This window comes from Cetorhinus maximus, chromosome 1 (genome assembly GCF_964194155.1).
Source record: "Cetorhinus maximus chromosome 1, sCetMax3.hap1.1, whole genome shotgun sequence".
Lineage (NCBI taxonomy): Eukaryota > Metazoa > Chordata > Chondrichthyes > Lamniformes > Cetorhinidae > Cetorhinus > Cetorhinus maximus.
The window spans coordinates 161,808,656-161,836,276 of record NC_135879.1 but is presented as its reverse complement, the minus strand read 5'-3'; the positions used below and the strand labels follow the sequence as shown (position 1 = coordinate 161,836,276).

The 27,621-nt window shown below is 43.9% G+C and overlaps 1 protein-coding gene across 3 annotated transcripts in view; it reads right to left on the bottom strand.

Annotated features, from left to right (window-relative positions):
- Nucleotides 1–27,621, bottom strand: part of dimt1l (DIM1 dimethyladenosine transferase 1-like (S. cerevisiae)) — a 73,882-nt gene that overhangs the window by 33,443 nt on the left and 12,818 nt on the right. For all 3 annotated transcript variants that reach the window (XM_078549153.1, XM_078549144.1, XM_078549134.1), the window contains exons 6-11: nt 23,401–23,450; nt 21,698–21,821; nt 10,446–10,538; nt 8,360–8,424; nt 3,387–3,450; nt 2,829–2,935 (exon numbers count right to left, since the gene is read on the bottom strand). In XM_078549153.1, coding sequence (XP_078405279.1) covers nt 2,829–2,935; nt 3,387–3,450; nt 8,360–8,424; nt 10,446–10,538; nt 21,698–21,821; nt 23,401–23,450 — 503 coding nt within the window. The remainder of the gene's footprint in view (nt 1–2,828; nt 2,936–3,386; nt 3,451–8,359; nt 8,425–10,445; nt 10,539–21,697; nt 21,822–23,400; nt 23,451–27,621) is intronic.

Below are 27,621 nucleotides of genomic sequence, written 5' to 3'. Positions count from 1 at the left end.
ATACATCAGCATATCATTATAAGACCAGCCCACTGGACTCATTCCCTCAGCACTGGATCATCCGCCCATGTCAGCGGAAAACATGCCGACGTGTTTCAAAACAGCACATAAGCAACATGCACCTGGCGGGCTGCACTTCACTTGGGACTTAAAGGTTTGTTTGCCTACCTTGCTTCAGTCAACACTCACAGTCATCATCGCCAGGCTTCATAGACAGCACCACATCACTTTTAGGGGGGCTCACAGGTAGGTCTCTACCTACCAGATCAGCCATATGTGGGTGACTTTTCAACAGCTGCAGGACAAGGTCTTGCTTGGGGAAGGGGGAGAAGTGGCCTCAGGCAAGGGAAGAGGCTGCAGGACGAGAGCTGTGCTGGGGTGTGTGTGATTTGTTGATACATGTTGATCTGTGTTCGTGGCCTCAAGATGGTAAGGGCGGAAGAGGCAGTCTCCAGAGGAGATGAAGGAGAGAGTATATGTGTATGAGGGTATGTGTGTGAGAATGGGTGGTGATGACCCTTGAGCTGGCAGTGAGTGAGATGCCAGTGAATGTGTGATTTGCATGAGTGTAAGAGTTTAGAGTGATGAGATGGTTGCCATACCTTGGCTGCACAGATGAGGTCATTCACCCTCTATTTGCATTGGATGGCCAACCCCTTCTATGCATCATTGGCATTGACCACCACTGCCACCACCTGCCATGCTGGATTAGCGGAGGTAGAGGACATCACAATGCGCCTCCACGATGCCCAAATGGCATTCCAGTGACGCGTCATTAAACCTGGGGCTGCAGTATTCTTAAAGGCAAAATACTGCGGATGCTGGAAATCTGAAACAAAAACAAAAAATGCTGGAAAAACTCAGCAGGTCTGACAGCATCTGTGGAAAGAAAGTCAGAGTTAACGTTTCAAGTCTGTATGACTCTTCTTCAGAGCTAAAGGGAAGTAGAAATATAGTGAAATATATACTATTTAAGGGGGGTGGAACAGGTGAAGCTGGGTAGAAAGCCATTGATAGGTGGAGGCAAAGGAGAGATTGCAAAAGATGTCATAAACAAAAAGTCAAAGGGGTGTTAATGGTGGTGGCACTGGCTAAAGGAGGTGCTAACGGTGACATTAAGAGTAGAAAGCAGAATGTGATAATGGCCGGACCAGTCCTCTCCAAACGCAGACTGGGTGACTGCTTTGCAGAACACCTTCGGTCTGTCCGCAAGCATGGCCCAGACCTTCTTGTCCCTTGCCATTTCAACACACCACCGTGCTCTCATGCCCACATGTCCGTTCTTGGCCTACTGCAATGTTCCAGTGAAGCTCAACACAAACTGGAGGAACAGCGTCTAATCTTCCAATTAGAAACTTTACAGCCTCCCGGACTCAACAATGAGTTCAACAACTTCAGACCATGAACTCTCTCCTCCATCCTCACCCCTTTGTGATCCCCTTTTCTCAATATTCATTTTTATTTTTAAATTTTTATTTATTTTTTATCCATTTATTTTTATTATTACTTTTTAAAATTTATTTCCATTTTTATTCATTGTTTTATCCCCAGCTTTTAGCCTATTTTCAATTTTTTTTCCCACCACCATTCCCTCCCCCTACCCCACTCCCACTAGGGCTATCTGTCACTTGCTCATGTTGTTCTTTCCAGAGTGCTTACCCTGGTCCGGCCATTATCACATTCTGACTTCTACTCTTAATATCACCATTAGCATCTCCTTTAGCCAGTACTACCACCATTAACATCCCTTTGACCTTTTGTTTATGACATATTTTGCAATCTCTCCTTTGCCTCCACCTATCGCTGGCCTTCTATCCAGCTTCACCTGTTCCACTCACACCGCCACCCCCCCACCTTAAACAGTATATATTTCGCCACATTTCTACTTCCTTTTAGCTCTGAGGAAGAGTCATACAGACTCGAAACATTAACTCTGTCTTTCTCTCCACAAATGCTGTCAGACCTGCTGAGTTTTTTCAGCATTTTTTGTTTATGCTGCAGTCTTTTTGCCTTCCGTGGACATCTTCTCTGCAGTAGTCGTGGGCTGGAAGCACTGAGATGTGTGCGCCCGGTGTGATGAAGCGGTGAGGCGATGGGAAAGCGGGCAAATGAGAGCCTGCCCGCCATGGAAACTGAGAACACATAAGTAATGCAGCAGGTTTGGGACAATACGGCGTGAAAACCCACCCCTCGTGGCTGGCGGGTAGAACGCTGTTTTACCCACCCACTACCGTACTTAATGCAAATCTGGGACGAGTCCACCCTTGGTTTTAGAGTATGGAGTGTCCGACCACAGGTCGCCTATTGGTTTACATGGATTGTGTGCTTATTGGGAATATTATAAGATAGCTTTTGTACCTTGTTATCCTTACAAATCTGTAAATATCTGTTAAGGTATAGGTATGGGTGAAGGAGTATTGTCATATAGTTAATCTTTTCTAGTTTTATTCTTTTGTTAAAAGTTCATCAGGTGACTCCTGTGACTCTGTTCAGTAGCCACCCTCCATGTATCTAAACAAAAATAAAAGAATCCATGGAGCTGGGTTCCACCCTGGGATCTGACTTGTCCAGTAATAACAGCTGCTGGGTTCATAGCAGCTCCCAATGTCAAATTCTGTATCATGAACATAGAGAGATGTTCTGACAGTTCTAATCTTAATGAATTATTTTTTGAAACCTTGCTATTCTCATTACTAGAAGAACAGTGACTCATGCACCTCATAGTTGAGTGTTTAAAATGTGAGTTAAGGGATGGGCGAGGAAGAAAATAACAAACCATATGCATGTTCTTAAGCAAGCTGAAATTTTACAGAGCTACGTTCCTTTACCTCATGAAATCATCTATGTCCATTGTGCGGGCTCGTTTTTCATTGAAACTAGTTTCTTCCAGGATTTTCTGGATCTTTTCAGTAATGCTGAAGTTCTCTGGAATTTGCTATTAACAAACAAAGATTGTTAGCTGAGCAATAAGTGGTACTTCAATTTTTAAAGCTAGTTCTTGAAATGTAAGCATGACATGTTAGTGTTACTTTGCATGTAAATACCTTGAAATAAGGTAGTTTATGCCCAAGACACATTATCTTATTCTAGAAATCAATTACTTTTTGTTTTAAATAAATGGTGTTTTTTTCCCTTGGCACATGGCTCACTGGGAATTGGGTTCTCCTTTTCCAGATTAGTTTCAAATATGACCTTTGCCTTTATCAATGTCAACTGGATTGAACACAGGTCACAGAGATGGTAAGATAACTTATTAACTCACTATGTCATCTCACTAAAGGGGTTTGTAAATGGGCAAATGAGCATAGAAATTATGTTATAGTAAATAAAAGTCATAAGGTTGTGGCAATAGTGTGCTAAATCAAAAATACAACTTTTATACTTACAATATTATGCAAAGAACAATGTATCCTGTAATTTTTTTCCAGCAACCGTTCAACTGCAATGGACCTATGGAAAAAACATACATGACCTTTTTTAAGGTGACAGGCACTGTTTTACTATTATTTACCCAAATTATTTTGAAGCATAACGTTACATACAGATAATCATACACCAAATGAGTGAGAAATCTCGGTGCATTAGTACGTTGTGGGACAGAACAAAAGAAATTTCAAACAGGAAACATTAGCCAGATGAAAAATGAAACTAAAATAGTTTTATGCAACATGTGAAATGTGTTTGTATAGCACTTGTGTCAAAAAAAGTCCAACAAAAAGTTCATTTTTCACCTTCAGAAACAGATTTTAAAATATCTATAATGATAATACACAGTTTTTGTTTGCCCGCACTTAGCTGATTGGTCGGTGGGTTGATTTGTTCTTCTCCTGTGCAATGGCACCACTTCGCTAATTAGATTTTTAAAACTTTATTGTAACATTCGGTACTGACTGTACCAAGTATAACAATTTTTTGATCCATCTGATATAAGGCACTTGGAGTAAGGTGTATTTAAAAGTAAATGTGGTTCTTCTAATCTCTGCCAGACTGTAATATAAAAGGTTAACAAATGGGATATTCTCTGTATGACGGAGATGATGACGTACCACTGACAGTCATGTGTTAGATTTAGACTCTCGAGAGGTTGGAATCATGCCTAAGAGCAACGTGCCTACTCTGTAATCTATTTAGAAGTAGTAGCAATAAACAAGAGTTAAGCAGATAGTAGAGTATGTCTACAGTCTGTTTAAGAACTGAGTTCCATGCCTAGAATCCAAGACAGAAGGACCCAATCTTAGAACATGCAACAGTTGCTTCAGGGAAGTGGTTGCTATCTGCAATTTTTAAAACTCTTCATTGTAGATTGTGGAATCTTGCCATGCACAAAACGTTTGTGGTCAGAGTAATACCTTTATTGCATTAGCACTTCTTTAAATACAGGATTTAATTATTGCCACTGTCTCACAGAATTGCTCTCGATAATTAATTCTCTGCAAAGCGCTTTGGGACATTCAAAAGACACAAGGGAGTCCCAAAGGCTGTGTTGCCTGCCCGGGGCCAGGGTTAAGGACATTCCTCAGGGCTAGAGAGGAATTTGGAGTGGGAGGGGAGGGATCCAGTTGTCATCGTCCATGTTGGTACCAACGACATTGATAGGACTAGAAAGGAGGTTCTGCTGAAAGAATTTGAACAATTAAGAGCCAAATTAAAAAGCAGAACCTCCAAGGTAATAATCTCGGGATTGCTACCTGAGCCACAGGCAAACTGGCATAGGGTAAATGAAGTCAAGGACTTAAATGCATGGCTCAGAGATTGGTGTGGGAGGAATGAGTTTCAGTTCATTTGGCATTGGCACCAGTTCTGGGGTAGAAGGGAGCTGTTCCGGTGGGACGGACTTCACTTGAACCGTGCTGGGACCTGTGTCCTGGCGAACCAAATAACTAGGGCTGTAGAGAGGGCTTTAAACTAAATAGTGGTGGGGAGGGTCCTGGAAAGGGGATACAGAGGCTTACAAAGCAAAAGGACACAGCAGCTTTGCAGGGTTACCTATTACCTATTTAGGTAATGATACCCAGAATGTGACAGGAAGGGACGGAGTGTAAAAACATAAAAAAAACAGCAGGGAAACAGTGACTATAATATGGTAGAATTTAACATTCAGTTTGAGAGTGAGAAACTTGGGTCGGAAACAATTGTGCTAAAATTAAATAAGGGTAATCACAATGGAATGAGGGCAGAGTTGGCTCGAGTGGACTGGAGATACAGTTTAGCAGAAAAGACGCTTGATGAACAATGGCAGACATTTAAGAAAATGGTTCATGACTCTCAACAAAGATATATCCCAGTGAGGAAGGAGGATTCAAGGAAGGAGATAAAGCCACCATGGTTAACCAAGAAAGTTAGGGATCGTATCAAATTGAAAGAAAAAACAGACAATGTGGCAAAGATTAGTGGCAAGCCAGAGGATTGGGAAAGTTTTAAAAACCAACAAAAGATGACCAACAAAATAATAAAGAGGGAGAAAATAAACTTTGAGGGTAAACTAACAAGTAATATAAAAACGGACAATAAAAGCTTCTTTAAATATATAAGAGGGAAGAGAGAGGCCAAAGTGAACATGGGCCCTTAGAGAATGAAGCTGGGGAAATAATAATGGGGAACCAGGAAATGACAGAGGAGTTGAATAAGTACTTTGCTTCAGTCTTCACGGTAGAAGATACTAATAGCATTCCAAAACTACTAAATAATCAAGGGGCAAAAGCGGGGGAGGAAATAAATACAAAAAGTACTAGGGGCTAAAACCGCTAAATCCCCTGGACCTGATGGGTTGCATCCTAGGATATTAAAAGAAGTAGCTACAGAGATAGTGGATGCACTGGTAGCAATCTTCCAAGAATCCTTAGATTCTGGAAAAGTCCCAGAGGGTTGGAGAATGGCCAATGTAACACCGTTATTCAAAAAGGGAGGGAGACAAAAAACAAGTAACTATAGGCCAGTTAGCTTAACATCTGTCATTGGGAAAATGTTGGAGTCTGTTATAAAGGATGTAATAGCAGAGCATATAGAAATACATAATCTAATCAAGCAGAGTCAATATGGCTTCATGAAGGGGAAATCATGCCTAACAAATTTATTAGAATTCTTTGAAGAGGTAACAAGCAGGATAGATAAAGGGGAACTAGTAGACGTAATATATTTGGATTCCTAAAAGGCATTCCATAAGGTACCGCACATAAGGCTACTTAATAGGATAAGAACCCATGGTGTTGGGGGTAGTATATTAGCACGGATAGAGGATTGGCTAACTAATAGAAGACAAAGTTGAAATAAGGGGGGCATTTTCGGGATGGCAACCTGTAACTAGTGAAGTGCCACAGGGATCAATGCTGGGGCCTGAATTATTTACAATATATATTAATGACATGGATAAGGGAAGTGAATGTACTATAGCCAAGTTTGTGGATGACACAAAAATAGGTGGGAAGGCAAGCGGTGAGGCTAACACAAGGAGTCTACAGAGGGATATAGACAGGTTGAGTGAATGGGCAAAAACTTGGCAGCTGGAATATATTGTGGGAAAATGTGAAGTTATGCACTTTGGCAGGAAGAATAGAGGAGCTGAATATTATATAAATGGAGAAAGACTGCAGAAGGCTGCAGCACAGAGACATTTGGGAGTCCTTGTGCATGAATCCCAAAAAGCTAACATAACAAGTTCAACAGGTAATAGGGAAGGCAAATGGAATGTTGGCCTTTATTTCAAAGGGAATGGAGTATAAGAATAGGGAAGTCTTGCTAAAACTATCCAAAGCACTAGTTAGACCACACCTAGAATACTGTGAACAGTTTTGGTCCCCTTATCTAAGGAAAGATATACTGGTATTGGAGGCAGTCCAGGGAAGGTTCACTTGGTTGATCCTGGGTATGGAGGGATTTTCTTATGGAGAGAGGTTGAGTAGGTTGGGCCTGTACTCACTGGAATTTAGAAGAATGAGAGGCAGCCTTTTGAAACATATAAGATTCTTAGGGGGCTTGATAGGGCAGATGCTGAGAGGTTGTTTCCCCTTGTGGGAAAGTCTAGGACTAGAGGGCATAATCTCAAGAGTAAGGGGGCGCCCATTTAAAACAGGGATGAGGAGGAATTTTTTCTCTGAGGATACTCAATCTGTGGAATTCTTTACCACAGAAGACTGCAGAGGCTGGGTGGTTAAGTATATTCAAGGCTGAGATAGGCAGATTTTTAATCAGTAAGGGAATCAAAGGTTATGGGGAAAAGGCAGGGAAGTGGAGTTAAGGATTATCAGATCAGCCATGATCTCATTGAATGGTGGAGCAGACTTGATGGGCTGAATGGCTTACTTCTGCTCCTATGTCTTATGGTCTTGTGGTCTAACAGTGCAAACTACAGAGGATTAAAGGACTTATCTTATTATATCTTCTCTCATGCAGCTAACAATCTTATAAGGAAGGCACTGACTGGCCAGTTGGGTGAAAAAGCTGTAGCAGTACTTCAGAGTAATGATAAACTGATAGGGGTTCAAAGTGTTTCAGTGAATTGGATGCTAACTGCAATTTTAAAACATGCAATTTTTTTTCATTCAATTTCAATAATCGCATTCAATTAAACTTTGAGGTTTGTGAGCTTCATTCATGCATTTGATTTTTTGTGTCATTTTAAACCCAATGTTTTTACACATGCACAGCTTTATATAGCTTCTGCCAGAGTCAGAAGTGTTAATTCTGTTACAATGTTTGGTGAAAGAATAACTAGAAATCATGTATTTAAAAAAGCACTATTGTAACAAAGATACTACTCTGACCACAAATGTTTTGCCAGTCTCTGTTATGGCACACACACAGGCGTTTACGGTGTGTGGAGAGCAGGAGCATGTGGTGTATTTGTGGCTGCCAATGGCTGGTGGTGATGGTGGCAGTGATAAAACAGTGAAAGATAAGGGTGTGGCATGAGATACTTAATCAATAATAATATGCAGTTTTTGAATGTCTGTACTGTTCTGATTGGTTGTTGGGTGGATTTGGTGCACAAAGAGACACATGGAGCATGCAAAGGACTGGAACATGTGATGCATGCGAGGCTGCCAACAGTCATTGGTGACGGGGTGCGGGGGGGGTGGAGTTAGTGGAGAAAAGAACAGAGAAAGGTAAGGGGAATCCAACAACAAAGCTAACCTGGGGGGTGAGGGGTTGCTGGTGGGAGGAATGGGGTAATAGCATGGAAGGTATGGAATGGGGGTACCATGGGAAGAAGGGGTGGGATGAAAGGAATGGGATGAGGATGGCATGAAAGGGATGGCATGGGTAAAATAAAATGGCACGGGATTGGGATTTAAAGAGGTACTGTTGCAGTAAAGATGCGAATTTCACTGCAAGTGTTTTGCAGGTCTCTGTGAGTACTTACTTAAAAGCTGCAGCTAGAGTCTTGTTTTTTCTCACAAATGCTATCCGGACCAGACCATCCCATTCCTAATATTGAAAAGACAAACAAGATTTACAAATAGTTTAATGTGGATGCTGGAAATCTAAAACAAAAACATAAAGTACTTGAAATTTTCAGCAGGTCCAACAACATCTGTGGAGAGAGAAACAGAGTTAATGTTTCGCGTTGAATTTGGCTATTCTTCAGAACTGTTTTGAATATTTGACTCAAAACGTTAACTCTGTTTCTCTCTCCACAGATGCTGACAGACCTGATGATTTACGAATGGGGTATGTCAATATAATCAGAACTGTTCCACATTGAGCATGTACTTTTGAAACCAACATTCAATGTATTCTTCAGCTGTCACAAAAATCAGACATTTTACAGAACAAAGAAGTTATCATAATTGCATTTATGTGAATTATAATAACTTTCTAGCTATGGAACTGAATGCCAAATATTGGGGTAGGGATGGCAGTTCAGAAAATTCCATTTATTTTTAATAATCAAGTTCAGGCTCAAACAAAAATTTACATTGTTCTAAAAACATCAGCAAGTTAACGTGTTCCAATGAAGAGTGCCGCAGCTTATGCCAGTATTCAACATGCTGGTGTAAAATATAGATTCAGGCCAAATTCTCCACACAATGAGTTCCTGATCACAACCATACGACTATGGGAAGGTGTCAAGCATGAATAAGGAAAAAAACTTTAACCATAAATCCAACTACTAATCTGTCTATCTATTAAATGTTGTGTACAGAATGTATTTCTTCCAAGTGTAACACATACTCCCTGTAACACCACTGTCATACTTTGGCTCAAGGCAATACAATAGAAAATCAGAACTGAACAGGCAGATAACAAATGAACCAAAAGCAAAGAAAGCAGCTAAAAAACTAGCCATGAGGAAATCTTAAGGACTTACAAGAACAATCAATCCTGAACAATGAAGTACAAGGTAAATCATTCATACATTGATTCAAAAATCTAAGTTCAATTTCAACTTTTGACAGTGTTAACATGCTATTTGATAGTGGGAAGGATCATAACTGTCACCAGATGCACAGTTCCAGCATCAGGGAGCGTTTAGGAATGGGAATCCTTTTTTTAAACTTTCATGGATGTGGGTGTCGCTGGTGAGGCCAGCATTCATTGCTGTTAGGGGAAAATTAAAAATGCTAAATGAGAACACTAAGAATTTACTGAAGAACACTTAAAAATCCAGGCAGACATGGTTGCTAAGCATATTAAGAGTTGATGATTACCAGATGAACATTGCACAGCCTTAAGAGTCAGGCTGAAGACACAAGGAGGACATAAAATAGATTACGTGTACTCCCCTCTCACATCGGGAAGGGGCAGATAGTTTTAGCTTAGATACGGGAAGACATACAATGGACAAAGAGGGCTTTGATGTAACACAAGCAGTCTTGAGTTACGAGAACCAAGGTCTTTGCGTACATGTTTTAATTTTGATTGGATAACATAATTATGTATACACCCTTTGGAATAATTGGTCAGCAAAATCACATGTTTATGTACTCAATAGGATAGTTTTAACATGGGACCGGTGTGTCGGTTACCGATTGGATGTATTCAAATGTATTATGATAAGAAAAAGTACAAAAGTAATGAAATGTAATCAATCTGGGAGCTGGGTCATTTTCAGGAATGATTGCGGCTCCCTTGCATATGCTTGAAAGAAAGCCTGAGTCTCTGTGGTCGCTGTGTGATCGGAGATTGTAGCTTCTCCTCTTCAACTGGCCTATATGGTAGTTGCAGGATTGGAGGGAATATCCTCTCCAATTGCCCATCCCTATTTACCCTTGAACTGAGAGGGCAGTTAAGAGTCAACCACATTGCTGAGAGTCTGGAGTCATATGTAGGCCAGGCCAGGTAACGATGGACAACTTCCTTCGCCAAAGGACATTAGTGAACCAGATGAGTTTTTATGACAATTGATGGTAATTTCATGGGGACCTTCCCGATCGGTATTGTTCTTCTACTCATCATTTTATCTAGCTCAGCAACCCAGACTAAATATAAATAAATTGATTTTTTACCTGGAAGTTCACTGGCGGAGGTGGATTCTTTGGTTCTATCCTAACCACACTCGACTCAACTTTTGGAGGTGGCCTGAAGTTGTTTTTTCCAACCTAAGCAAAGATGAAGGCGTATTCAGATAATAAACAGCACTTTTGAAGCTTTCTAAGCCTTTATCTTTTTATACTTAGAACAGTGATCTGCTGGCAATACTAATACACATTTTACCTATGCCAGAGAAGACACCCGATCAGGTGTCTTCTAAAAAGCTTGAAAAAAAATTAGACGTATGGTCCAAGAGGAAATGTAGTGGCTGTTTCTGGATGGGTGGGCCAATAGGCTTGCCTCACTGATAATCCTGGGAACTCTTGCACTGTTCCCCTGTTTCCTTGCCTTCTGTTGTAACCCTGCACATACAAACATACAAATTTAAGAGCGGGAGTAGGTCATTCGGCCTCTCGAGCCTGTTCTGCCATTCAATAAGATCATGGTTGATCTGATTGTGGCCTTAACTCCAATTTCTGCCTACCCCTGATAACCTTTGGCTCCCTTGTTAGCCAAGAATCTATCTATCCCTGCCTTAAAATTATTCAATGACCCATCCTCCACTGCTCTTTGGAGAAGAGAGTACGAAAGATTCATGACACTCAGAAAAGATTTCACCTCATCTCTGTCTTAAATGGGAGACCTCTTATTTTTAAACTGGGTCCCCTAGTTCTAGTCTTTCCCACAGGGGAAACATCCTTTCAGCATCCACTCTGTCAAGTCCCCTCATAATCTTACGTTTCAATAAGATCACCTATCATTCTTGTAAACTCGAATGAATACAGGCCCAACCTCATCCCAGGTACCAGTCGAGTGAACCATCTCCGAACTGCTTCTAACACATTTATATCCTTTCTTAAATGTGTGGTCTCACCAAAACGCTGAATAACTGTATCAAAACATCCTTGCTTTAATATTCCATTCCCCTTGCAATAAACGATAACATTCTATTTGCCTTCCTAATCTCTTGTTATACCTGCACACTAACTTCTTCTGATTAACATACCAGGACACCCAGATCCTGCTGTACCACAGAGTTCTGCAATCTCTCTCCATTTAAACAATATGCTCCTTTTCTATTCTTCCTGCCAAAGTGGACAAGTTCACATTTTCCCACATTAAACTCCATCTGCCAATTTTTTGCCTACTCACTTAAACTATGTCGCTTTGCAGACTCCTTATGTCCTCTTCACAACTTACTTTCCACCTTTCTTTATGTCACCAGCAAACTTAGCAATCATACATTCGGTCCCTTCATCTAAGTCATTGATATAAATTGTAAACAGTTGAGACCCCAGCACTGATCCCTGTGGCACTCCACTTATCACATCTTGCCAACCTAAAAATGACCCATTTATGCCTACTCTGTTTCTGGTTAGCTAATCAATCATCTATCCATGCTAATATGTTACCCCCTACACCATGAGCTCTTATTTTGCTGGTAATCTTTGGTGTGGCACCTTGTCAAACTTTTGTCTCTGCAGGATATTTCTTTATTGGATTGGCAAGAGGCGCATACCAGCATTGGTGTGTTTCCCCCCTTCTCTTTACCTACCCTTTATCCCCTTATTTCTTTAAACACTTGCACTGCCTGCCTGCTTTAAGTGCTTCCAGTCAAAAGTTTTCATATAAAGACAAAAGGGCCAATTAGTCTGGTTGCAGTTGGTCAGAAAATCAAGACCGTTGAAATAATCTCTGATGAATTTCACTTTCACCTGCAGGTAAATGTTTGATTTGAACCAACTGTCAGGAGTGTATGGAGGTAAAGAGGGGTTATTTTTGGGAATTAGTTTACTAATACTGGCATTTATTTCTTAGTTAAATATAGTAATTTGGAATTGTCCCCAGGTGATATAACCTTTCAGAACTTAATGCCTTTATATCAAATTTATTGATTTGCTGTTTTAATGGAGGTGCTTAAAATAAACAGATTAATACCCAAGTTAAAACAGTAAGCATGCAAAATCATTGAATATTTATGACAGCATTATTCAGAAGCCTAATGCAATAAGTGCTGAGACACTGCCAGCACAAGAATGGGTGAGATATAGGATTCTGACCACTTTTTTCTTCTTCTCCCTTACCCCCTCCTAATGAAAAAGAGACACATCACAAACCTTAATAATACATAAACTTTAAAGTGTAACGTAATACATGAAAATAATAAGGAAAACAAAGAGGGAAGTGAAGCGATTTCAAGTCCATTGTATGATTTCAGAATTCGGTTGACTTTGCATGTCAGTAGTGGCTCAGTTGGTAGCACTCTCGTCTGGGTGTTGTGGATTGTTATGGGTTCAAGTTCCACCCAGGACATGAGCACAAAAATCAAGGTTGACATTCCCAGTGCAGTACTAGGGGAGCAATGTGTTGAAGATGTGGCCTTTCTGATGTATCATTAAATCGTGGCCCCATGTGATGTCTTAGGTGGCAATATTTTGAAGAAGAACAGGGGAGTTTTCACAGAGATAAATATCGGTTAAGACACCAATCAACACCTCAAAAAGACAGATTATCTGGGTATTTCACATTGCTGTCTGTGGGAATTTGCTGTGTGTAAATTGGTTGCTGCATTTCTTACATTACAACAGTAACTTAATTGGCTGTAAAGCACTTTAGAACGTCGGTGGTCATGAAAGGTGCTACATGAATGCAAATCTTTTTTGTTGCCGCATGGGATGCTTTATCAAAAAGGAGTGTTTGAGACATAGACCACATTTCATTTAATAGCAAAAAGATAAAAGCAAAAAACTGCGGATGCTGGAAATCCAAAACAAAAATAAAAATACCTGGAAAAACTCAACAGGTCTGACAGCACTGCGGAGAGGAACACAGTTAACGTTTCGAGTCCGTATGACTCTTCAACAGAGGAAAAATAGAAAAGAGGTGAAAGATAAGCAGGTTTAAGAGGGGGTTAGGTGGGACAGGTAGAGCTGGATAAAGGGCCAGTGATAGGTGGAGATAGCCAAAAGACGTCATAGACAAAAGGACAAAGAGGTGTTGAAGGTGGTGATATTATCTAAGGAATGTGTTAATAGGCGACATTAAGGGTAGAAAGCAGGACGAGCAAGGTACAGATAGCCCTAGTGGGGGTGGGGGAAAGGGATTGAAATAGGCTAAAAGGTAGGGATAAAACAATGGATGGAAATACATTTAAAAATAATGGAAATAGGTGGGAAAAGAAAAATCTATATAAATTATTGGAAAAAAGGAGGATTGGAAAGGGGGTGGGGATGGAGGAGAGAGTTCATGATCTAAAATTGTTGAACTCAATATTCAGTCCGGAAGGCTGTAAAGTGCCTAGTCAGAAGATGAGGTGCTGTTCTTCCAGTTTGCGTTGAGCTTCAATGGAACAATGCAGCAGGCCAAGGATGGACATGTGGGCATGAGAGCAGGGTGGAGTGTTGAAATGGCAAGCGACAGGGAGGTCTGGGTTATGCTTGTGGACAGACCAAAGGTGTTCCGCAAAGCGGTCACCCAGTCTGCGTTTGGTCTCTCCAATGTAGAGGAAACCGCATTGGGAGCAGCGAATGCAGTAGACTAAATTGAGGGAAGTGCAAGTGAAATGCTGCTTTACTTGAAAGGAGTGTTTGGGCCCTTGGACGATGAGGAGAGGGGAAATAAAGGGACAGGTGTTGCACCTTCTGCGGTTGCATGGGAAGGTGACGTGGGAGGGGATTGAGCTGTAGGGGGTGATGGAGGGGTGGACCAGGGTGTCCCGGAGGGAACAATCCCTGCGGAATGCCGCGGGGGGGGGTGAAGGGAAGATATGTTTGGTGGTGGCATCGTGCTGGAGTTGGCGGAAATGGCGGAGGATGATCCTTTGAATGCGGAGGCTGGTGGGATGATAAGTGAGGACAAAGGGGACCCTATCACAGTTCTGGGAGGGATGCATCCGCCCTGACACCGTCCTCTCCCTCCCAGAACTGTGCTGACCAAATGACCAAATTCTGATTCAAAAGCTACTAGCCACCAGAATATTCTAAGTTTTACATCACCTGAGCAGTGACTTTAAACTTCAGCAGTGCTAAGAGACAGAGTAAATAGCCCAATTCTCTGCAACATGCAGGTTTGGGGCATTTTTCACTCCCAGGCCATATCTGTGTGGAGCCCATCAGTGTTTCTTTTTGTATTTGATGTCATGTGTTAAGTGGCAGATGGGCAGCAGCAGGAATTTAAAGACAAGGTCCCAAGCATGCAAGTAAGTGATCTGGAGAGAGATTGGGAGGTCATTGTGGTCAATACAGTGAAGAATGGAGAAAGCTCGGAATAGAGGCGGCTCAAGGTTTTCTTGTCCTGGAAGATCAAGTCAGTGACGTATTGGATGGGCGGTTAAGGGAGGAGACAGAGGGGCGGTGAGGGCTTGGGAAAGATGCAGCAAGGGTTCAGGCCAGCGGTGCACTGGACAGTGTAGGTGCAAATCAGCACAGGCATTAGCTGCCATGTGCATGCCAATGACATCAGTGGCGGCAGTAACCGCACATGTGTCAATGAATGCAGCACAGACGGACTGTGCATGCATAACTGTTCCTGTGCCTGGCTGGTCTGTGTCAGGAGTTACAGGCCTGGATTTTCCACTCCCAATTGCGGCGGGACAAGAGCTAAAATTCGCAAGAAGGCCCAAAACCACTTTTACGAGAATGTAAAATGAGGGAGCGATTGTGCGCTTCAGCCACTAATGGCGGGCCATGTTTCCCGCCGGTGAACGTCGCAAATGTCATTACCATAAATCAGCATCTCATTATGACACCTGCTTGCTGGGATCATCTCATTATGACACCTGCTTGCTGGGATCATCCCCCCACACTGAATTAAGAGCCCACGTCGGTGTACAATCAGAATGTGTTTCACAACAGGTGACCTGCACTTCACTTGAGACTCCGAGATTAGTTTGTATACCTTGCATCACGCAAATACTCATGGGGGGCAGTGCAAGGTTTCGCAGACAGCATCACATCGGTTACGGGGGGTCTCACAGGGGCAAGGCAGGATTGAGAGAAGGAAAGTAGCTGCAGGGCAATGGCTTCACTGGGGAAGGGGCAAGACAGGAATGAGGGAAGGGAAGGGGCTGCAGGGCAAGGGCTCCACTGGGGGCAATGAGCGGGGATGGTTGCACTAAAGCACATGACTGGGGTAGGGTGGGCCACCCAACTGAAATGATAGTTCCAAAGTGAGGACAGAGGCACAGTTGAGATAGGTTAGCAGCCATTCAATTGACATGCAGGGAGTCAGGCAAGTGAAGAAACACTCAAAGTGGCAATGATTGTTCCCCAGTTTTAACCCATCGTTTACAGCCTTCAATTTCACCACAGTATTATGGAACTGCAGAACTATTGGGCGATTGGACAAGCTTGAGAACCCCCTTGAAATTGTGGTCATTTACCACTCACAGATGAGAAGCTCCCAGACCCCCTAAATTAATCTTATTGTCACTGAACATGCATCTTCATGTTTAGCCCAAACAGTGTAGTCTTGGAGTGTAGATAATGATGATCCCAGTGCCTGGGCTAAAAACAAAACATCCAGTTGCTTGTGCTAAACCGTGGCAGTCAGTCATGTGGACAGGTGGGGCGGGGAGTGTTATGGTAAACTTTCATGCGCACCTCACAATGGGCATCATTTCAGGACCCAGTACTCTCCAGCATGCGTAAAAAGGCCTTGAGCCCACAATCACAGGCAGAAAATGGACCCCTGGAAACAAATGCTGACTCTTGCATGTTTCTCATTGATTGTGCAGTAAGAAGACCATCAGGAAGATGGAGCCTGGTGTTATTGCAGCCTGTATTATTGCTTATAGGCAGCAGAGAAGAATGAAAAGAATACGACAGAGATGCCTAGCTCACCAAAGGGAGGAGCAGAACTTTCAAGACCAAGGAGCAGCAGGTCCTCCTGCAGACACAGAGGATGATCCTCAGGGAGCCGTCATTTGTAGGTGCCTCGCTAGACCCAGGGTGTATAGAAGTCACATGTGTTATTTGCTGATGAGCGAGAACCAGTGTCACAGATGCCTCCGCATGTCAAGGGATCTAGTAACTCACATCTGCCACATTCTGCAGGATTTGGCACCACGTGCACTTGGAGGGCATCCATTGCCAGCGGCTGTGAAAGTAACTGCCACACTCAGCTTCTACACTAGTGGCTCCTTCCAGGGCTCCACTGGGGACCTTTGCAGGATCTCCCAAATGCATTCAGGGGGTCACAGACACCATTTTTGCAAAGGCCCACCATTTTGTCAATGCCAACAGAGATCAAGCAAGCCAGGACACAAGATTGGTGGGCTTTGCTGAGATTTCTGGTCTCACGCATGTGAAGGGTGCCATCGGCTACAAAAGCTCCCTGGAAAGAGGCAGTCCAGTATCTCAACTAGAAAGGCTGCCATGCACTCAATGTGCAGCTGGTGTGTGACCATAACGAACTTATCATGCCTGTTTGTGCCGATATCCAGGAGATGTCCATGACTCCTACATCCTGAGTACGTCTCAGATCTCCAAAATCTTCAAGCGACCACACAGGATGCAGGGTTGGCTCCTTGGGGACAAAGGTTACCCATAAAGGACATGACTGATGACGCTCATGCGGCGGCTTCAGACTTCTCCTGAGAAAATGTATAACGAGGCTCATGCCGCAACCCGGACATTGGTGGAACGTACCATAGGGATCCTGAAAATGCGATTCTGAAGCCTGAATAAATCTGGCGGAGTGCTCCAGTACACTCCCCAGAGGGTCTCACATATCATCGTGGCTTGCTGTGCATTACACAACCTGGCACTGCAAAAGGGGAGGATTTGGCAGATGATGAGATGGAGGAGTTGCACATCTCTCCGATGAGGTGGACCTAGAAAGGGATGATGACTCCCTAAAATGACTCAGGCATTTGGCAGTTTAAGTTAGGGATCCTGAGCTGCAGCTCTCCTAGCCCTGATATGGTGGCGGAGCACCTGAGCATGACCAGTATTGGAAGTCAAGGATGCAGACAAAGAGGCCACTGCATGAGCCAGGTGAGGCAGGTGTGCTCGTGAGGCCCTCAATGCCAGCAGATTCCAGGAGGAGGATGACGAGATGCACTGAGGATCCTCCAGGACAACTCTCCACCATCATGGCCCAGCACAACCACCAGTATAGCTTCTCTTCTAATTTCACCCTAGAACCTCCAGATGACAGTGCATCGTTGCACAATGCACTCACATTGCCCTGATGTTTTGAAGGGTGAGAAAGCCTCGAGGGCACGTGTCTACGCTGAGATGAGGTGCTACCTGGAGGAGGGCGTCCCAGCATCAGACATCAGAAGGTGCTGCCTCTTCACACGTCCATCCAGCATCCCAGTTGCAGCAGCACCCCACAAGGTGTTAGGGCACTTGCATGATCCTCAGTGGGCTAGTGGCTACATGTCTTCAATCTGGCAAGGCTCATCAAGGAGAATCCATTGGAACCAACACAATCATGCATGGTGTTACATTGATGGTGAAACAGAAACATGACACTTGGAACATGGCAGCTGATAAAATACCATTGCTGTGACTGCACTTAGACATGACTCAGTCAGTTGTGGTACACTCCCCAAAATGACAAAGGCATTTGACAGTTTAAGTTAGGGATCCTGAGCTGCAGCTCTCCTAGCCCTGATATGGTGGCGGAGCACCTGAGCATGACCAGGTCAGACACTTGGCTGCCTGATCTTGAGATGACTCCTCTTACACACAACCAATGTGCCCTCATAGCCAGCTTTGGCCCTTGCGAAATCCAAGATGATCAGACAACACGAACATCTCAAGGGCACACATCATTACTAATGAGGAGCACTGTTCTACTTCATCACATACTTGCTCCTATCCCATTGCTCCCTTCCACATTGTCTGAAGCAACGATGTGCGATTCCAGAGCATGCTTAAAGGGTGTTTTGGCATCCAGAAATCATCATTTGGAAGTAGCATCACAAATCTCAGAGTGTCAAGGCGGTGAGAGGCACAGCGTTGTCCACCAAATTTGTGACAAGACCCTTCTCCCCACAATAGTCACAACTACAGGGTGAGAGACACTTAAGGTTGGATGTCTCAGCGCCTGCACACAAATGTGCTATTGCTTCATCACCTTGAGGTGGCAAGGTGCTCCCACATTTGCTGACCTCAGCAGATTGACACTGAGAACATCAGAAACTTGTTTGGCTAAGGACAGCGCTCATAAGCTCTGAGTCTCGGCTCATATCATCAAATCCCTGCCGAGACAGAGCGGGCAGATGGAGTTGGATGGTACTTGTGCCTTCTCCATGCGTGAGCACACCATTCCTTAAACACTACACCTTCAGTTTTCAAGGATGCAGAAGAGATACGGACACACCTCTACCTCAATTGCACAGAACCAAGAATGCACATGACGGGACCCTACGAAACATGGAATGAGGCTCATTCCACAAGCACACTTAACATGAAGGTTCAGGCATTACTGATATGGAGAATCATGTTGAAATGGGACAAGCCCAGGATAGAGATTATTGCCATAAGTGGGTGCAAAAACCAAGGTATCACACGTGATTGACAGTAACAGAGCTCATCAAAAGAGTGCATAGACAAGAGGAGATATGAAATGATTGCGAGTCTATTTACATTTGTGAACATTATATACATGTGGTCAACACCCGGACCAACATTGTGCAACTGTGGTCTCGCAACGTGCATAGTGGACTTGGAGGTAGCCTGCTGACTGCTGTGCCATGTCGTCTGTGATGACTTTGGTGGGAGTCCTCTGGAAGGCAGAGATCTGGAGGGTCCCAGTCTGCTTTGGGTGTCCTGCTGCAGGGCAGATACACCCTCCTCGGCCTGTGGAACTGGAGCTGATGGGGTCACAGGAAGAGGGGATTTGGATTGGCTAGAAATTCCCAGAGTCACCTGGGTGTATGGCCCCGGGGAGTCCTGCTGCTGGTCCTCCTCCTTATGGGTGCCCAAGGGCCCCTGGCTGACTCCTTGAGGAGAAGGGGCAGCTGGAGTGAGATTGAGGTACCCTGCAGCTCTCTTGAGTTGACATTGATGGATGCCACCAATGGCTACAGCGATGGAGTGCAGCTCCTGCAGCAGTGACCTGGACCAAGGTCTCCATGGCAGCCGCCATCCTACCAGTGTGGGCCTCAGTGCATTGACATGCCAGCGCTATCATCTGAGATTGAAGGCACACAGACTCCTCCATTAGGTGTTGCAATCTGAGGAGCGCAGCTGACATCCCTTCCTGATATTTCCATGCTTGTCTTTGCAGCCCCAGCAACTGATTTAACACCGAGTCTGAAGGCTTGTCATTGGACTATAAGCAGCAGAATCGTGACCTCCAGCAGTCCTCCCAGTGCTGGCAGCCTCTGATGTCCCTACCTCCACCAGCTATGGACCAGATGGTGTGCTGTGCTCACCAGATTGTGACCCTGAGGCTAATCTAGAACTAGATGTCACTGAGGTGTGTGTCTCTGCGCTGGTGGAGGGTGTGGATGAGTGCTGTGACGGGTCCTGTCTGAGATGTCGTCAAGGCTGGAGTTGAAGGCTTGGCTCATGGATATCCTTGGCAACTTCCCAGAGGTGCCTACGGAAGAAAGCAGAGACAATTAGTTCATGGCAGGTGAATGTGAAACAAGTAAAATCACTCATAGTATGGTTGTGTAATGGATGTTGCAGTGCAGGATCCTCACTTGGGTTTGTGCCGTCGACCTCACCACCAGCATTGGCACGGTCTATGTCCTCGCCGGCCAGCTCTACGGCTCTGTTCCCGAAGTCCATGAGAGCCTTGATCTCTGGGACCTCTCCTTATAGTGAGCCAGCTTCTCCTGCATCAAGACAAATGGAGAGAGTGTGAGCAAGATGCATGCGAGGGCAAATAATAAGGATGCCTGGCATGGGTGGGTGGCGAGTGGAGCCCTGGAGAGGATTAGCACGCAAACTCCAGAGGAAATGAGGCCAGGTGGAGATGTCAGGGTGTGTGAGAGTGAGTGGTGACGTCCCTTGAGATGGCAGCGAGTGAGATCCTTGTGAATGTGTGATGGGTTTGTGAGTGTGAGAGTTGAGATTGCTGAGATGGTTGACTTACCCTGGAGGAATGGAGATCATTCATCCTCTTCCAGCATTGGGTGGCTGACCTCTTCTGCAGGATGTTTGCACTGACCACCGCTACGACCGCCTCCCAAGCCGGATTGGTCACCTTGGTGGAAGTCTTGTGGCCAGAGCAGAGGTAGAGAACATTACAGCGAGCCTCGACTGTGTCCAACAGGTACACCAATGAGGCATCTTTGAATTTGGGCACAGCATACTTTCTGCCTTTAGAAGCCATGTCTTCACTGGAGGTGTCGTAGGTTGCAGGAAGCGAGAACGCTGTGCAAGGGCGCCGTTTAAACATGGCACCCAGAGTTAGGGAGCGCTGAGGTCACTGTGGGGCAGGCGATCAGATGCTACCCGCCAGTGAAATGGTCTGTTCCCTGTGGATGAATACTCAATGCAGTCTGAAGCGCCATTGCGTCTGGTGAGTGTAGTGCCATTTTTTACTCCTGCTAACACACTTAGTGTGTTTAACGGAAAATCCCGGCCACAGTGTCTCTAGTCTAATTGTTATAAATCTTCTTTGCACCCTCTCCAGTGCCTCCACACCCTTTTTATAATATGGCGATGAGAATTGCACACAGTATTCTAAGTGTGGTCTAACTAAGGATTAATACAGGTTTAGCTTAACTACTTTTCAATTTTAACCCTGTAGAAATAAAACCTAGTGTTTGTTTTTTTCTACTGGCCTTGCTAACCTGTAGCGCAACTTTTAGTGATTAGTGCATTTGTACTCAGAAATCCCTTTGTTCTTCTACCCCACCAAGACTTGCACCTTCCAAGTAATAAGTGACCTCCCTATTCTTCCTACTAAAATGTAAACTGTGAACAGCAGTGGTCCCAGCACTGCTCCTTGTGGAACACCATTTCCCTTCTTCTGCCACTCTGAATAACTAACCTTTACTCCCACTCTCTGCTTTCTGTCTTGAAGCCAACTATCAATCGATTCTATCCACTGCATAATACCATTCTATAGGAATCGGAAATGAGAATCCTATCAGATTTTTTCCCTTGCTAGTTCAGGGATTCAGAAATCAATTGCCACTTCAGAATCAAACCCAAGTCCTTCCTGGTCTTGTGGCTTTGTACCACACCACATGGTCCATGCCTCCTAAGCTATTAGAAAGCCTAAAGCACATATTAATTATGAGAATTTGGAGTGCTACCTTCATCAGGTGATCCACACGTGCCAATAACTGTGTATTGATCGAGAGCCTGCAGTATAGTTTATCCCCTGGTTTTGCAACAAGTCGAAGAGCAAATTCTTGTTGGAACATCAACACCGCACATCTGTGGGGGGGAAATGTGTCAGTCGAGGCAGAAGTACATAACGTGTAAAGAATAACACTAGTTATCTTTTCAATGACTGCAATAATCTTTTTTGCAACAAAACACATGCTTCCTTCCTCTCCCTCCCCAACACAAGACGACAAATGTCAAACTGCTCCACTACACTAGATGATGAAGGATGTACAATGGTGATTCACATTCAGTAGAATCTCCATTTGAATAGGTGATAACAGAAATTGGCTAACTAACAGAAGACAGAGTTGGGAAAAGGGGGGCATTTTCAGGATTGCAACCTGTAATTAGTGGAGTGCCACAAGGATCAGTGCTGGGGCCACAATTATTTACTATATATATTAATGAGTTGGATGGGGGAAGTTAATGTACTATCGCCAAGTTTGTGGATGACACAAAAATAGGTGGGAAGCAAGTGGTGAGGATGACACAAAGAGTCTACAGAGGGATAGAGACAGGTTAAGTGAGTGGGCAAAAGATTAGCAGATGGAATATAATGTGGGAAAATGTAAGGTTGTACACTTTGGCAGGAAGAATAGAGGGACTGAATATTATTTAAATGGAGAAAGACTGCAGAAGGCTGCAGCGCAGAGGGATTTGGGGTCCTCGTGCATGAATCACAAAAAGCTAGCTTAAAAGTTCAGCAGGTAATAAGGAAGGCAAATGAAATGTTGGCCTTTATTTCAAAGGGAATGGAGTATAAAAATAGGGGAGTCTTGCTAAAACTATGCAAGGCACTAGTTAGACCAAACTTAGAATACTGTGAACATTTTGGATCCCCTTATCTAAGGAAAGATATACTGGCATTGGAGGCAGTCCAATGCAGGGATTTTCTTATGAGGAGAGGCTGAGTAGGTTGGGCCTGTACTCATTGGAGTTTAGAAGAATGAGAGGTGATCTTATTGAAACATACAAGATTCTTAGGGAGCTTGACAGATGTTGAGAGGTTGTTTCCCCTTGTGGGAGAGTCTAGGACCAGAGGGCATAATCTCAGAGTAAGGGGTCGTCCACTTAAGACAGAGGAGGGATTTCTTTTCTCGGAGGCTAGTGAATCTGTGGAATTCTTTATCGCAGAGGGCTGTAGAGGCTGGGTCATTCAGTATATTCAAGGCTGAGATAGACAGATTTTTAATCAGTAAGGGAACCAAGAGTTATGGGGAAAAGGCAGGAAAGTAGAGTTGAGGATTATCAGATCAGCCACGATCTCATTGAAAATGGTGGAGCAGACTCAATAGGCTGAATGGCCTGCTTCTGCTCCTACGCCTTATGGTTTTAAATCATCATTGTGGGGGAGGGGGAATGGGGGAATCATACACACAGATCAAGTTCACATACCAGACTTCTTGATTCTCTGCCTCTCCAGAAAACGGTCTCTTTACACTGCCTACTTCAGTGCCTTTCCCTGGTAACTTATTCCATGACCTTTATTCCTTGCCTGAGAGTTTTGCCAACCTTCCTCCTTATTTCCACTCTACATCATTTATTTCAACTCTACATCACATCAGAGAAATAGACTGATTTTTCCTTTCACAACAGAGCTGGTAGTTCAATCTTCAGACTGGCTTACCTGAAGAATGGTCTGTGCAGCAGTAGTTTAAAAATAAATGGGGATGAGATCTGCAAAAAACATTGCAATAATTCAAATAACAGCTCACCACATACAGTAGCATCAATAGACCTTCACCTGCAATTAACAGTATATTACATGTATAAATCAGCCCATATGAAAACACTGCACTGATGCAAGGCACTAGTGATGTGTTAGCATGATCTTGATGTGATGCCAAGCGTGCATTCGTATCTCTCCAGGAACACTCGACGTACCACTACCCAGTTTACCAATCAGGAAGCAAGATTTAGCTGTGTGCAAAGATTTCACCCAAAGTGGTATTTTGTCCTCTATAGAAAGTTTAGCTAAAAGCTATCCAAGGTGCTCATAGAAATACAACATAGAAAACGGCCATTCAGAACAACTTGTCCATGATGGTGTTTATTATTCAGAAAAACAGCTGTCCGAGTTTCTTTTATTTCCCTTTTAAGCACCAATTTAACCTTTTCTTATATTGACACGCTCTCTGTTTCAATCACTAACTCTGCATTGCATAGCCTCATAAACTTCAGTGGAAAACATCACTTACGTTTGAGATTGTCTCTCCTGCCTTGTTCTGAACCCCTCAACCATCGGAAATGGTCTGTTTATATTTAATTTATCCCATGTCATTATAATTTTTAACACCTTTATCAAATCACCAATAACATCCCTGCTCTAATGAAAATTGCATTTCCAACTTACTTTTTAGCTCATTTCTCCATTTTATCAATATGCCTTTGCAGCTTCTTTCAAGCCTCAAAATTACTTACTAGGCCTCCTATTTTAGTATCATCTGCAAATTTGGACACCATTCCACCTTGTTCCATATTTAAATCAAAGTGAACAGAAATGATTCCAGAATAGAACCCTGCGGAACACTGCTACCCATTTCCAACCACTCTGAACTGCCCTTGACCCCTACCAAAGTGGTTCCTCCCTTCAAACCAGCTTTTCATCAATTTATTAACCTCCCCTAATTCCAAATACATTAATATTTTCCAATGACCACCTGTCTGGTACCTTGTCATAGAATTTCTGAATGTCTACATGCACATCCACTGCAATTTCACCATCCACTGTATTTGTTATCTCCGTAAAGAATGCATCAGGTTTGTCAAACAGAAACTTCCTGGTTGATATGTTGGCTTTTTCTAATTATTTTCCCTTCATCTAGAAATGTTGTTATTTCACATTTAACTAAAGATTATGAAATTTTTCATACCATAAACATTAAGTTAAATGGCCTCCAATTCCCTAAGTTAATGTTGCCCCCTTTTTGAAAATGAGTATTACATTGGCCAATTTCTAGTCCTCCAGCACATATCTCAATAAACTCTTAATAAATATATAATAAACTCATAGGAGAGTGCAAAAGGAGGACCCTGGGATAGGCAGTCAGCAGCACCTGGAGGAGAGTGCGAGAGGAGGACCCTGGGTTAGGCATTCAGCAGCGCCTGGAGGAGAGTGTGAGAGGAGGACCCTGGGACAGGCAGTCAGCAGCACCTAGAGGAGAGTGCAACAGGGGGACTCTGGGACAGGCAGTCAGCAGCACCTGGAAGAGAGTACGAGAGGAGGACCCTGGGACAGGCAGTCAGCAGCACTTGGAGGAGAGTACGAGGGGAGGACCCTGGGACAGGCAGTCAGCAGCGCCTAGAGGAGAGTGCGAGAGGGGGATCTAGCATCTAGTCTACACTCAAGTAGGAGTAAGGGTAAAATAAAAGCAGGGGTCCATGTTCTATTTAGCTAAGACATGTCTGGGGAGCTCAGTCCTGTGATATGCATATCCTGCGCTATGTGGGAAATCCTAGACTCTCCTGGTGGTCTGGATGACCAGGTGTGCAGGAGGTGCCTCCGACTGGAGCAACTCGAGCTCTGGGTTTTGAAGCTTCAGCAGCAGCTGGGGACACTACAGTGCATTTAGGAGGCTGAGGGTTCGTGAATAGCACGTTTCAGAATGCAGTCACCCCACAGCTTAAGGAAGTGCAAGCAGAGAGGGAATGGGTAACCACCAGACAGAAGAAGGGGACCAGGCAGGTAGTGAGGGAATCCCCCGAGTGCACCTCACTCGCAAACCATTTTTCGGCCTTGAAAAATGGTGAGAGTGACAGTTCCTCTGTGGAGCCCAACCAGAGCAAAGATACTGGAACTGTGAGTGGTCCAGCTGCTCAGGATGGGAGGAAGTAGTATGGCAGGGCAATAGTGGTAGGGGATTCATTAGTGAGGGGAGTAGTCAGGCGCTTCTGCGGCCATTGACGTGACTCCAGGATGATATGTTGCCTCCCAGGTGCCAGGGTCAAGGGTGTTACAGAACGGCTGCAGGACATTCTGAAGGGGGAGGGTGAACAGCCAAAGGTCATGGTCCATGTTGGGACCAATAACATAGAAAGAAAGAGAAATGGGGTCCCGCAAACAGACTTTAGGAAAATTGAAAAGCAGGACTTCAAAGGTAGTAATCTCCAGATTACTCCCAATGCCACACAGTAGTGAGAATAGGAACAGAAGGATAGAGCAGATGAATGCGTGGCTGGAAAGATGGTGCAGGAGGGCTTTAGATTCCTGGGGCATTGGGACCATTTCTGGGGGAGGTGGGACCTGTACAAGTTGGACGGGTTACATCCGAACAGGAATGAGACCAACATCCTCACGGGGAGTTTTGCCAATGCTGTTGGGGTGGATTTAAACTAAATTGGCAGGGGGATGAGGTCCTGAAAAGTAATTCAGAGGGGAGAGAAGCTGAGATGGAATTAGTAGTTAATACGCTAGTAAGTGAGTCTGGAAGGCAGAGGAAACACAGGCTAGATAAGAAAGAAGTGAGTTTAGCAAGGCTAAATGGATTATATTTTAATGCAAGGATCCTGAGGAATAAGACAGATGAGCTGAGGGCACAGATAGGGAGGTGGAAATATGATATCGTAGCTATGGCTGAGACTTGGCTAAAAGGGCAGGATTGGCAGCTCAATATTCCTGGTTATACGGTGTTCCGACAAGGTAGAGAGAGGGAAGAAGAGGAGGGTGGTTTGCAATATTGATCAAGGAATCAATTATAACAGGGAGAAGGGGTGATATCTTGGAAGGATCATCAAATGAAGCCATATGGGTAGAAGTAAAAAACACAAAAGGGGCAAACACGCTGTTGGTTGTGTACTACAGGCCCCCAAACAGTCAGGGAGAGATAGAGGATCAAATATGTAATCAAATTTCAGAGGGCAGTAATAGTAGGGGTTTTTAACTACCCAAATATTAACTGGGATAATTTTAGTGTGCAAGGTAGGGAGGGAGCAAAATTCTTAAGTTGCATTCAGGAGAACTTTTTTAGGCAGTACGTAGAAAGCCCAACAAGGGAGGGGGCAGTTCTGGACCTAATATTCGGAAATGAGCGTGGGCACTGTGGAAGGCGTATCAGTAGGGGAGCATTTTGGAGATAGTGACCATAACTCAGTTAGATTTAGGATAGTTATGGTAAAGGATAAGGTTGGGCTGGGAATAAAAGTTCTAAACTGGGGAAAGGCTAGTTTTACTAAGATGAGATGCGATTTGGCCCAAGCGGACTGGGGACAGCTACTTGTAAATAAAACTGTGTCAGAGCAGTAAGAGGCACTCAAGGAGAAAATAGCGAGAGTACAGGGCAAAAATGTTAGGATTAAGAAAAAGAGAAGCTTACGGCAGATACCGAGGGCTCAATACAGCAGAGTCCTTAGATGAGTATAAAAAGTGCAGAGGGGAACTTAAAAACGAAATTAGGAAAGCTAAGAAAGCGCATGAGAAAGCATTGGTAGGTAGAATAAAGGAAAACCCAAAGAGGTTTTTTAAATACATAAAGAGCAAGGGAATAACTAGGGAAAGAGTAGGGCCAATTAGGGACTGTAGAGGTAATGTGTGTGTGGACCCAGAAGACGTAGGTGCAGTCCTCAATGAATACTTTATGTCGGTCTTCACAATGGGAAAGGACGACGCAGACATATACGTCAGGGTCGAGGACTGTGAAATATTAGAGGAATTTAACATAGAGAGAGAGAGAGGAGGTACTAGTGGGTTTAGCGACCTTAAAGGTGGATAAATCCGCAGGCCCGGATGAGATGTATCCCAGGCTCTTGAGGGAGGCAAGGGAAAAGGTATCAGGGTCCCTGGCAGTAATTTTCAAATCCTCTCTGGCTACAGGTGAGTGCCAGAGGACTGGAAGACTGTTAACGTTGTCCC